The sequence below is a fragment of the Tupaia chinensis genome, unplaced genomic scaffold, assembly GCF_000334495.1.
Source record: "Tupaia chinensis unplaced genomic scaffold, TupChi_1.0 Scaffold000115_1, whole genome shotgun sequence".
Classification (NCBI taxonomy): domain Eukaryota; kingdom Metazoa; phylum Chordata; class Mammalia; order Scandentia; family Tupaiidae; genus Tupaia; species Tupaia belangeri.
In genome coordinates, this window is record NW_006159579.1 from 4,087,544 (window position 1) to 4,100,507 (window position 12,964).

Here is a 12,964-nt window from a genome sequence, read left to right on the forward strand (position 1 = left end):
AAGAAAGCATTTCTAAAACCACAGAGCTACGCACACACAAACAGACACGCGTGCTCACACACACACACAGAGTTGGGATCAAAGAATCTTATCAGATACATAGTTGGGAGAGCACAGGAAAAAGCTGGCAAGAGGCGATATGGAGATCTGATCAGCTAAAGATGCTGGAATGTTACAGTAATGGCATGGAAGTGGTTCTTGGTACATACAAAAAAGGGGGTGGGTGGGCAGAGAGGATGGTAAATCCAGGCTACGAGAGAGGTTCAGTGGCCATGCATGAGTTAAAGATAGCCGAGGTCAGTTTACTGGATGAAATGTTATCGTGTGGAGTGGTCATCTGAAGGAGGACAGACTTGCATGGTCCAGGCTAGGAGCAACTGCTTAGCAGGACACCTCCATGGTCTGGTGTCTTTCCAGGACGTCAGGGGACTCACAGGACTCTTGAGTTCCATCTGACTGAGTGCTGGTGACAGACCGGCTGAAGGGACTCTCTCCAGAGCCGATGCTACTCGAGGTGGAGTGAGTTCGAGATCGGGCGAGGCGGGTCATGCTGGCAGCTGGTACTGTAACAAAGAACCAAGAGCACTGGGAGATGGAGCCCTGGCTCGGCTCAGCTCAGCTCATCTAAAAAGCTTCACCCAAACCTTCCCAACCCATTTAGGATGACGCCTGGACAAGGGCTAGCCACTCCCGGTTTGCATTACTTGCTCCAGGTCAGTGGCTATAGAGGCAAGGCTGCTTTCATCCTTTGGGTCTGCCTGGAATATCCTCTGACTCTAGTCCACAGCAGAACAAGGTCTAGCCTCTAGCTGTGCCCACGCCATTCTTACAGTGACCGGGAAGGAGGCTCTGGGAACCCACACAGATAACCCAACCTGCAGTGCATGCAAGACTAAACCCAGAGAAAGGACACACAAACCACACGAGTATGAAGGTGATTCACAAACACAGTGCAAGCCCGATACAACGAGACTACCATCCGTGTCCACGGCTACCCTTGTTACCTGGGGAGGAGACATGGAAGAAGGCGTGGGTGCAGGGACGGCAGGCAGGCAGGGTTTACATCGTGGCCTGCACCTTGCCTCTGGTCCTGGAGCTGACCTTTACACAGGGACAAGGTACGCGATGCCAGGGAGGGAAGAGCTCTAGGAGTGGGTGTTCAACTCAGACTCCTGTTCTGCCACTGCTTTGACCCTCAGGTCCTTCAAGCTTGGCCAGGAAAGAGCCTTCCCTGGTATAACCTCCCTGCCTAGCCTCCCGAGACACCAGCCACTCCCTCAGGGGTCATTTCAGTGCTGGGGTCAAAAGATGCCACCACCTGCAGTGCTCTGGGCACAGGCTCTGCCACGCCTACTTAGATCACGGCTGCCCTTCGGTGCCTGTGTCTGAGGGCTCCATCAGTGAGTGGTGGATTTATGACGACGAGAGGTGCTCTGGCCATCACAACCCAGTCCTTGCTTCCTCCTGGGGGCCAGGGTTCGATTTAGAAGCTACACCTTCAGGGGCACAACGAGCCACGTTCTATCGGGCTCTCACTGCACGGGAAAACCGCGGACATGCTGCAGGCAGCCAGTGCAGCCAGGAGAGCATGGCTGGGAGGCAGGGGTGGGCTAGCACAGGGGAAGGTACCTGACTCGGTGCTCAGGTGACTGAGCTGCACATACGGGACTGGAAGCAGGACGGACACAGGAAAAGGCAGGTTAGTGACCCAAGAGTGCCAAGTGGCAACCTCGGCTGCCCTCAGACACTGACAGAAAACTCTAAGGTAGGGATGAAGTTTTATCTTACGGTCCCAGACAGGAGGTGAGGCTGGCTGGTGTTTCAACACTGTCTCTCAGTTAGACAAAGGCAACTGCTTTCCCCTCCTCTGTAAACAGTCATCCTGCGACCTCTGTTCCTCCCAGTGAGCCAGAGGGCCACGGGTGTGGGTGCGGGTGGCAGCAGTTCACAGACAGGGACAAAACAGCCACTCTGGACAAGACATACACAGTCTGCCTGGCAGGTACAGGGCTGCCCCAGAGTAGCTGACCAGGCAGCTCGCCAAAGGCCGTTATCCAAACTGACACCAAAGACAGAAAAAAATGGACCTCCTAGGTGAAGAGCTCTGTACCCCATGAAAGGGTTTTGTTTTCTTAAACTCCAAGAAGGGAGTGAGCATGGATATTCTGAGACAAAGGAGAAAGCTCAGGAGTCCCACAATGAAGAGACCAGGATGGTGGCATATGGCTTGGACACATCCTGACTTGTTCTAAAACACTTGCAAGTTCATTTCCTGCCGGGGAACAGATGTAATTGACAACACTATCCTTTTCTTCTGGAGTTTCCACTTTGTTTCTCTAGGCCAGGAGTTCTCAACCAGCTGAGTTCAAATGCAAATTGTAACTTCTGATTCACCACTAGGAGACAGCCTTCGCCTCAGTGGTTAAAAACAAGGACTCTGGAGTCAGATTGCTGGGGTTTGAATCAGGGCCCGCCCCTTGCCTCTTTGAGCCTCAGTTTCCTCTTCTATAAAATGGGACTAAACACAGAGCTCACCTCTTAGGATAAGACTATACTGGTACCCCTCAAACTAACGACGAGGTTATACCCCCAATAAAGCCATCATTGGTTAAAAACAAAAAAAGGTAAGTAAAAAATGCATTGCAAGGGGCTGGCAAGTGGCATGGTGTAAGGGCACTGGACTCCCACATGGCTGACTGTGGTTTGAGTCCTGGTCCTGGCAGCTTGGTTTCTCACTTTCCCTCTCTCTCTCATTTTGGTCAAATTAAAATAAATAAAGTTAAATAACATAATTCCTTTAAAAAATGCATTGCAAGTTGAAACCATGGTTATGTTGTAAGAACTATAATTTACAATGGAGTTATGGTTTCTACTGAATGCAAATCACATTAAAAAAAAAAAACAATTTTGCAATAGGGCAAGTACGCTCACTGGAGAGAGACGAAGAAAGTAGAGAGAGAGGGAAAGTCAGAAATCAACCCCCCCGGTGGCGGGTGGTCATGCCACACGATCTCTTCTCCCTTCTCCTCTTTGAGATTTTGGGCATACACGTACACTTGGCCATCATGTTTTTCAAGCTGCAGGGTCCAGGACTTGAACTACACAATTGGTCATATGGGATCCAGCTCCTTAACCTCTGTGCCACCTGCTGGCCTGTAAATCAGTTTTGCACCAGAGAAAGCTGAAAGACTATAAGTCAAAACCATCATGGGGGTGGGGGGGCAGCTGTCCAGGCCCGACCCAGGGGAGTGCTCAGTTGCTCAGTAAACATTAGCTCACCTTATATACACTTGCACAAACGAATGCCTGACCCACAAACAAGAAGGCTGCTCCTCTACTGACAGCTGGCTCGCACGAAGATTATACCCTGAGAATGTGAGCCCCAGAAACCAAGCTGATCCCAGCCTCCCGAACTCTTTGCTAGACAGAAGGTAGTGTACTACTCACTGTAGCCCATTCCCTGCAAAAAGTACTTGATGGCCTCCGTGAGCTTCCCAGGCTGAGGAGGGAAAACAAGAAGGCATTAATCTTTGCGAAGGCAGAGGGGCAGAAACAAATAGGTGCTTCAGAAAGCAATCTCTTTACCTGAACGACTTGGGGCAGCCCGCCGCAGTCCGCCATCTAGAAGAGGAACACCCACGTTAGCAGGGCCTTGGATCGCACGGAGATGCTCTGAACATCTCAGTGCTTCTGAACAGCACAGGACTGACTTTCAGGCTCTTTAATATTTAAACACATCAGCTTTAATCTCTTCAATCTTAGCAATAACCTTGGCTATAAATCTGAAAGAATTATTCAATACTTAATAAGATGCAAGGCCTGGATTTCAGGTCCAGGGTAGAAATTTTCCGACAGGGTGACAGTAAATTGACCCACAATTTTCAACCATGGTTCTGCCTCCCCCTAAAAACTATTACTTTCAGAGGCTTCGTACAGTGTGACCCACCAAACTTTAGAGGGTGTCACACTATGCCCCTTTCTACTCTGTATCACCCTTCTCTCCAGGACTAAGGGGCGCTTTCTAGTCAGGAACTCATGCTGAACTTAGCCAGCTCGCGTTGTCCCCGTTTCCTGTCACAGCTGGATTTGGGAAGGCTGCTTCTCAAATTCATAAACCTCGACAGCTGGTCATTCTTACCTGTGGGAGAATTTCTAGAGCACAGCTTCATTACTATACATCGGGATTACCCCGGAGTACTTGTTAAAACTCAGGGTCTAGGGCTCCTACCCCAGAGATTCTGATTCGATAGGGCTGGGGTGGAGTTCAAAAACTTGCCTCCCGCGACCTCTTACCTATATTTTTTAAATTATTGCCTGATGGTATTTGCATTGGCCACACAGAGACAGAGAGAGAGAGAAAGAGGAAGCACCTCCTCATGGGGTGTGGTCGTGCCACAATCTCTTCTCCTCCACTTCTCTATCCTGATGGGATTTTGGACATGCACGTAGCCCCAGTATGTTTTCCAAGCTTCTAGGGCTGGGATTTGAACTGGGCAGTTGGCTATGTGAGATCTGGCTCCTTTAACTACCAAGCCATGGGGCTAGCCCAAGAACTTGCATTTCTTTTTTTTTTAAATTACTTAATTTTATTTATTATTATTATTTTAATTTGCTGTAGAGTACACACACTCACCAGAGAGAGAGAAAGGGAAAGTGAGAAAGCAAGTTGCTAGGTCCAGGACCCAAACCCCGCTCGACCATGTAGGAACCCAGCACCCTAACCACCACAGCAATTGTTGGCCCAAGAATTTGCATTTCTCTTCTTTTTAAAAAAATTATTTAATTTAATTAATTTATTCATTCATTTTAATTTGACCAGAGAAAGACACAGAGAGAGTGAGAGAGAGCGAGAGAGGGAAAGTGAGAAAGCAAGGCAACAGGTCTGAGACTCGAACCGTCATCCATGTGGGAGTGGGCAGTGCCTTAACCACCATGCCACCTGCTGGTCCCCAAGAACTTGCGGGCCCCTAGGTTGGCAATTTTTAAAAGGGGACACAAACCCTGTGGTTTCAATTTGCCGGCATTAAAACTTTCTTTGAGAGGAGGACTGCTATTTAAACAAGGAGAATAGGAATTTGAGGTTAACGAGGAACAGTCCTCTGAAAATACTAAGCATAACATTAGAAATAATCTTTTTTTTGGAGAGGTTTTCGCTACAGGGCGCATGCGCTTGCCAGCCAGACAGAGAGAGACAGAGAGACAGAAAGCGAAAAATCACCCCCCAGGGGGGATGGTCATGCTGCAATCCCTTCTCCTCCATTCTCCTCTCGGGATCTCAGGCACGCACGCACACGCGCCCGGCTTGAGTTCTAAGCCACCGGGTCTGGGACGCGAACCACGGTCGACCACGTGGGAGTCCAGCGACATAGCCATTACGCTAACTGCTGGTCCCTGACATTAGAAATAATCTTATAATCTAACAAATATAAAACAGACCAAACTGGCACAGGCTGTATTTTCAAAAGGTTAGGTGCTAAAACCTGATTAGAACTCAATTATACCAGTTTCTATCCGTAGAAAGAGAATATGGGGAGAAACTCTTCCTAAGATTAATAGCAATCCAATGGCTGTGAACCGGTTTGATGTGCCCTAGGAATTACCCCTCTATTTGGGGTCAGCAGGTGGCATGGTGGTTAAGGAATTACCTTTCTATTCCTTGCTGTTGTGGATGGGCATTTTTGCCCAGAAATAACTATGTTTATGACTCACGCACAGTTTACTTTAGTGGCTTTGAAAACTAAGACCTGCTGTGAAAGACTAATTTAAAACCACAAACTTCTGTTTTTAATTCATACTTTAGCCTAGTCTAACCAACCACACCCTGAGCCCTGATCATTGTGTGTTTAATCACCTCAGAGCATTAGCCTTGCATTTCAAGGAACTCTGAGCTGCTTCTGGTGACAGCACTTCCCTTTCTTTCTTTTTTGAGAGGTTTTTGCTATAGGGCGTGTGGGCTTGCCAGAAAGAAAGACAGAGAGACAGAAAGCGAGAAATCACCCCCAGGGGGAGATGGCCACGCTGCAATCCCTTCTCCTCTATTCTCCTCTTAGGATCTTGGGCACGCATGCACATGTGCCCAGTGTGAGTTTAAGCCACCGGGTTTGGGACTCGAACTGCAGTCAACTACATGGGAGTTCAGCGATGTAGCCAATATGCCAACTGCTGGTCCCGACAGTATTTCCCTTTCAAGCATCTCTCAAAGAGAAAGGGAAGAAGGCAGAGGTCTTTTAGACTAAAAATGTAACAGTAAGCAACATAAGACCAGCATTTAAATTTACAGTAGTCCAGATTCAAACTAGGAGGCTAGCTACCTGAGCATGATAGTAAAGGCTCCAGGAAAAGACAGGATGAAACAAAGCTATATTGCAGTTCTTGCCCGGGATGCACTCCAAAGGGGGAGGAAACTGATATTAATCCCACAAATTTAGCACAAAGAGTCGTTTTCTACTTTCCCTAAGAGGAAGAAAGCACACCCATCTTCATCATTAGAGTAACTGCTACTGGGATTTCCTTGCCAATATAGCAGGATTTAAAGTGTAAACGATTTCCACCCGTTACCTGAAGTCTCACAACAACAATAAATGATTATGAAGTTTTAAATGGCATGGGAAGATGTTTATACCATAAAGTAGAGGAAAACAGATACAAGGCTGTAAATAGCCTCTACATTTTGTTTGTTTCTTTTTTTTGGAGAGGTTTTTGCTATAGGGCACATGTGCTCACCAGAAAGACAGAGACAGAGAGACAGAAAGCGAGAAATCACCCCCCACCCCGGGGGGCGAAGAGCCACACCGCAATCCCTTCTCTCCGTTTTCCTCTCAGGATCTTGGGCACGCACACGCACCCGGCATGAGTTTAAGCCACCGGGTCTGGGACTTGAACTGCAGTCGACTACACGGGAGCAACACAGCCATTACGCCAACTGCTGGTCCCCAAATCAACTCTCTTTAAAAAAAAGAAAAAAAAAAAAAAAAAAAAAACCCACAAGAATTTAGCCAGGCACGTGGTATTTGCTGTAATCCCAGCTACTTGGGAGGCTGAGACAGGAGTATCATGCATTCAAGACCGGTCTTGGCCACATAACTCCCACGTGGTCAACTGTAGTTCAAGTTCTGGACTCAGAGGCTTAAAACCCATGCCAGGCACACGTGTGTGCATGCCCAAGACCCCAAGAAGAGAATGGAGAACGGATTGTGGCACGGCCATTCCCACTGGGAGGTGATTTCTCACTTTCTCTCTCTTGTGCATACATGCACCCTATAGCAAAAATCTCTTAAAAGAAAAAAAAAAGAAAAGAGAAGAGAAACAGACAAGTTACCTTTAGCAAAGTTGTATTTACAGGGTTCAGACGGGAATTACATTCAACCTGAAAAAAAAAAAATGGAAGGAGAAAACAATTTTAGGTATTGCTAGAAACACATGAAATAACTTGGCATGAGAATGATCTTGCAAGATAAACAGTTCAATTTAGAGATGACTGAGCCAGCCAGAGAGATTACCGAAACACATGGTGGGACATACCTCTATGATGCGCTGCATATCTGACATTTCTGAGCAGATCTAAAAATGTGGCTAGTTTAATTTTCCAAATCTGTCAGAAGTAAGGTTTCTTTTTTTTTAATAGAGAGATTTTTGCCATAGGGCACGCATGCTCGCCGGAGAGACAGAGAGACAGAAAGTTAGAAATCACCCCCCAGGGGAGATGGCCACACTGCAATCCCTTCTTCTCCATTTTCCTCAGGATATTGGGCATGCATGTACACATGCACGGCGTGAATTTCAACCTGCCGGGTCCAGGACTTGAACCACAGTCAACTATGTGGAAGTCCAGCAACATAATCATTACACCATCTGCTGGCCCCTATAAAGTAAGGTCTTTAGAGGACTACATGCTTGTGACTAGAAGGTGGCATGGTGGTTAAGAGTACTGGACTCCCAGATGGACAACTGAGGTTTGGGTATCAGACCTGGTGGCTTGCTTTCTTGCTTTCCCTTCCCCTCTCTCTCTCATTCTGTCCTTCTCTGGTCAAACTGAAATAAGTAAATAAATAAAATAAAATAAATAATTCTTAAAGAAAAAATTGTTTTATTTAATTTTATTTACTCATTTATTTATTTTCATTTGACCAGACAAAGACAGACACACAGAGAGAAAGACAGTGAGAAAACAGGCCACCAGTCCAGGACTCGAACTGTGGTCGGCCATATGGGAGTGTCTAGCGCCTTAACCACCATGCTGCCTATTGGTCCAATAAAATAATTCTTTAAAAAGAGGGGCTGGCAGGTGGCGTGGTGGTTAAGGATGCTGGACTTCCACATGGCCAAGTGTAGTTAAAGTCTCGAACCTGGTGACTTGCTTTCTCACTTTCCCTCTCTCTCTCACTCTGTCCCTCTCTGGTCAAATTAAAATAAATAAATAAAGTTAAATGCATGCCTAGCCCTAATGGCTGAGCCCATGCACCATCCCTGACCTCACTTCCTTTCTCTTAGATTTTTGCTGTAGGGCACGTGTGCTTGCCAGAGAGAGGCAGTGAGACGTGAGAAATCAGCCCCCGGGAGGATGGTCACGCCATAATCCCTTCTCCTCCTGGGATTGTTGGGCATACACACACATACCCTGTGATTTTCAAGCAACCAGGTCAAGGACTTGAACTGTGGTGACTCCAGTGCTTTAACTACCACGCCACCTGCTGGCCCCCTACTAACTCTGTCCTGGACCCTGGATTAGTGTGCTTGTCATTCCTTATGCCCTGACTCTTTTCTGTCTCAGGTCTAAAGCTGAACTCCGATTTTCTCACAGTAGTGATCATGATTAAGAATTTACATAGGTGCCAGCCGGTGGTGTGGTGGTTGGGATGCTGGACTCCCACATGGCCAACTGCAGTCCGAGTCCTGGATCTGGTGGCTTGCTTTCTCACTTTTCTTCTCTCTGGTCAAATACAATAATAATAATAATTAATAATAATAAATGAAGTTAAATAAAATAATTTTTTGAGAGTTTTTTGCTATAGGGTGCGTGCACTCGCCAGACAGAGAGAGACAGAGAGAGAGAAAGCAAGAAATAACCCCCTGGGGGGGATGGCCACGCTGCAATCCCTTCTCCTCCATTCTCCTCTCGGGATCTTGATCAAGCACACACACGCACATGCCCGGCGTGAGTTTTAAGCCACTGGGTCTGGGATGCGGTCGACTACATGGGAGTCCAGCGACATAGCCATTACGCTAACCACTGGTCCCAATAAAATAATTCTTTAAAAAACAAGAATTTACATCCTGGGCATTTACATATCATTTATCTTGCACCCTTGTATTCACCACAGCAGGGACCTAAAAGAAAACGTTCTCTGGGCTCGGCAATGTTTTATGGCTAATCTGATCAACCGGATCTCTCCTTTCACACGTCTGCCAAGAGCACACATATATCTGTGTCTGTCTCACTCACGGAAGAAATGAGTAAACTTAAAAAGAACATCACAAGGCAGCTGATGAGTACAGAAGTATGAGTGGGATTTCTACAGGTAAAGTCAAGGGTAGGTACTTGGAGCCTTCCAGAGTTGGGGGAAACGTAAGCCAACTCCTGGGGATGTGAAGGGACGTGCAAGGTGTGTGTGGGTGCAGCAGCAGTGTGCTGGAAGGACCGCCCAAGCAGAGAGGGTGGCAGCAGGCCAGAGCGGACTGTGGACAGCAAGAAGCCACCGAAGTGTTTCTGAGGTGACAGGACTCGCTGCCTCGAGAGAGCGGTGCACCACACTGCAGACTGCAGAGGCAGCCAGCAGTCAGGGAGTTACTAAAATTACACAGGCAAGAACCACAATCCAGCTCAGCTTCTGCTCTGGGGATTACTGATGGGCCGGTATAAAAAGCTTCTTTTTATCCACCGGGATAATCCAGCAGATGGATTTTGACATGTCTACTCTCTCCTTCGCTCCCTGAGTAGAGAGACTCCACTTTATTTACCTTTACATTCTCCACATTGAGCAAAGAGAAGATGCTCAAAAACTGATGCTGAGCGAATACATGCGTAAGAACACCAGCAAGAGTGACTGGAACTAGCGGGGTCCTTCTTGCTCTTCCGTGCCTGGCTAGCTCTCTAATCCCTGCCGGTCTGCAGGGTACAAGGCTCTGTTGAGGACCTATTTTTGACTATGTATAGAAGAGCAGCTATTTCATGGAACGGATGGGGCTCCTGAAGTTCTTATCTCTAAACGCTTAGGATGTGGAAGTCAGAAAGAGGAAGAGACCTTATCTATATGGCCAAGTGAGAGACTAGAATAAAAGTAGAAATATTGTTTAAGGCCACACATTTTTTTTCAAGAGACAGCATCTCACTATGTGACCCAGGCTGGCCTTGAATGTATGATACTCCCGCCTCAGCCTTCCAGGTAGCTGGGATCACGGCAAACACTACCATGCCTGGCTAAATTCGTGCAATTTTTTTTTTTTCAAGAGAGTTTTTTTGTTACTGTTGTTATAGGGTGCATATGCTCACCAGAGAGATAAGAGAGACAGTGAGAAATCACCCACCAGCAGGGATGGCCATACCACAATCCCTTCTCCTCCATGCTCCTCTTGGGATTTTGGGCACACGTGCACATGTGACCAGTGTGAGTTTTAAGCCGCCGGGGCCAGGATTTGAACCACGGTTGACTACGTGGGAGTCCTGTAGTCCAGACCATCTGCTGGTCACAGCAGTTTTAAAAAGACAATGCTAGTTCCGAGGTTCATGAAAATATTTCACTAAGCATTACTTGAGAACTCTAATTAAGGGTATTTTCTAAAAACAATCCTCTTAAAGGTACTATTTTTTATTTTTAAAACTTTATTATTATCATTATTTTGATTTAATACGTTATAGGGCATGTGCACCCCCCAGAGAGAGAGAGTGGAAGGTAAAGGGAGAAAGCAAGCCACCAGACCTGGGACTCGAATCATGGTTGGCCATGTGGGAGTTCAGGACCTCCACCACCACGCCACCTGCTGGCCCTGACATCTATATATTTAGAAATGTTTCTGACAGTTTTGGAGCAGCAAAGACTATAAAACTCCTTCTTGAAATACTGGGATCATCAGTATAACCTTATTACCTGCGGGAAACTTCTTTTTGAGGGTGGGTATCGAGAGTTCATTTGCCTCTGTGCACACACATTGCCACGTATTTTACACCAGACACCGCATACTTTACAGGGCACTTCGGGGAGATGCAAATATATTCAACCTTCTCATCAATCACACCCTACCAACATCCCCCCTCCAAACATCGCCTCTGTCTACACCTCTATTTATTAGACTCCTTTTCCAAAAAGCCTCCCTCATTATTTTGCTCTATAGAGGGTAGCAGAACACTGCCAGAGAAAAGCAAGTACTTTCACACAGTTACGTTACACATGCTGTGAGATATAACAGGCCTATACAAAACTGCCAGCCTTTACTTGTAATCAAACAGTATGCAAATGGAAACAGTGAGATGCCCATTTTAACTCATCAAATTAACTACTACTATAAAACACGAACGGAACCACCAGTGCTGAACAGGGTGCAGTGAGACAGGCATTCTTCTATATTGCTGGTGGCAATACACACAATACACACCTATATCCTTTCTGACAAAATGTACTAAAAAACCTTCTAAAGGTTTATGATTTTCGACATTGATTTTACTTCCATTGCAAGAAAATAATCAAAGGTACATTAGAAGATTTTATAAGGATGTCTAACAGCAATATTACTTTTTAAAGAATTATTTCACTTAGTTATTATTATTATTATTCAATTTTGACTAGAGGGAGACAGACAAAGAAAGAGGGAGGGAAAGCAAGCTGCCAGGTTTGGGATTCAAACAGCAGTCAGTCATGTGGGAATCCAGAGCCTTAACCACCACGCCATCTGCTGGCCCCTGCATTATTGATGGTGTAAAATACAAAATAATCAACAGGAGAATAAAGTTAAATAAATAATGGTACATCTACCAGACTAAATATTATACAGACATACTGAGTTTATAATATGAAAAAAATGCTGTTAACATTGTTAAGTAATCAGACTCCCAAAGTTTACATATTTAATATAATAAGGCTGGGGGCCAGCAGGTGACAAGGTGGCCGAAGTACTGCACTTCCCACATGGCTGACCACGGTTCGCGTTCCAGACCCGGCAGCTTGCTTCCTCACTTTTCCTTTCTCTCTCTCTGTCTCTCACTGGTGAACACATGTGCCCCCTATAGCAATTTAAAAAATTATTTACTTAATTTTATTTATTATTATTATTATTTCAAAATTTGTTATAGAGCAAATTGCTCACCAGAAAGAGACACACATACAGAGAGAGAAAGAGAGAGAGAGAGAGGGAAAGTGAGAAAGCAAGCTGCCAGGTACAGGACTCAAACTATCGTTAGCCATGTGGACGTCCTAACCACTACACCACCTGCCAGCCCTAATAAATAATTTAAAAAAAAATTATTTTACTTAACTTTTTAATTTATTTTAATTTGACCAGAGAGAGAGACAAAGTGAGAAAGCAAGCCTCCAGGTCTGAGTAGGTCAGCGGCCATGTGAGAGTCTAGTGCCCTTAACCACCACACCACCTGCCGGCCTCCCAATAAGTAATTCTTTAAAAACAATGGGACCAGCAGGTGGAGTAATGGTTACATCACTGCACTCCCACATAGTTGACTGTGGTTCAAGTCCTGGACCCAGTGGTTTAAAACTCACGCTGGGGATGTGTGCATGTGTGTCCAAAATTCCGAGAGGAGAATAGAAGAGAAGGAATTCTGGTGTGGCCATCCCCCCTGGGGAGTGATATCTTGCTTTCTGTCTCTCTGTCCCTCCAGTGAGCATAGTGCCCTATAGCAAAAATCTAAAACAAAAACCCAAAAAACAAAGCACACACACACATATATAAATAAATAAAATCAAGTTTATGTTAAAGAAAATGTAAGTTTGTCTTTGGGTAAAGGATCATGATTTTT

At 45.9% G+C, this 12,964-nt stretch overlaps 1 protein-coding gene across 4 annotated transcripts in view; it reads right to left on the reverse strand.

Annotated features, from left to right (window-relative positions):
• Window positions 1-227: 227 nt before the first annotated feature.
• The window catches only part of NDRG3 (NDRG family member 3), a 75,893-nt gene continuing 63,156 nt past the window's right edge, over window positions 228-12,964 (reverse strand). For 3 of the 4 annotated variants that reach the window (XM_006144095.3, XM_006144094.2, XM_014586149.2), the window contains 5 exons: window positions 7,319-7,366; window positions 3,586-3,621; window positions 3,448-3,499; window positions 1,630-1,668; window positions 228-563 (listed from right to left, as the gene is read on the reverse strand). In XM_006144095.3, the coding sequence (XP_006144157.1) occupies window positions 382-563; window positions 1,630-1,668; window positions 3,448-3,499; window positions 3,586-3,621; window positions 7,319-7,366 (357 nt within the window). In that variant the 3' untranslated portion in view covers window positions 228-381. The remainder of the gene's footprint in view (window positions 564-1,629; window positions 1,669-3,447; window positions 3,500-3,585; window positions 3,622-7,318; window positions 7,367-12,964) is intronic. The other variant, XM_006144096.2, reaches the window with a different exon arrangement.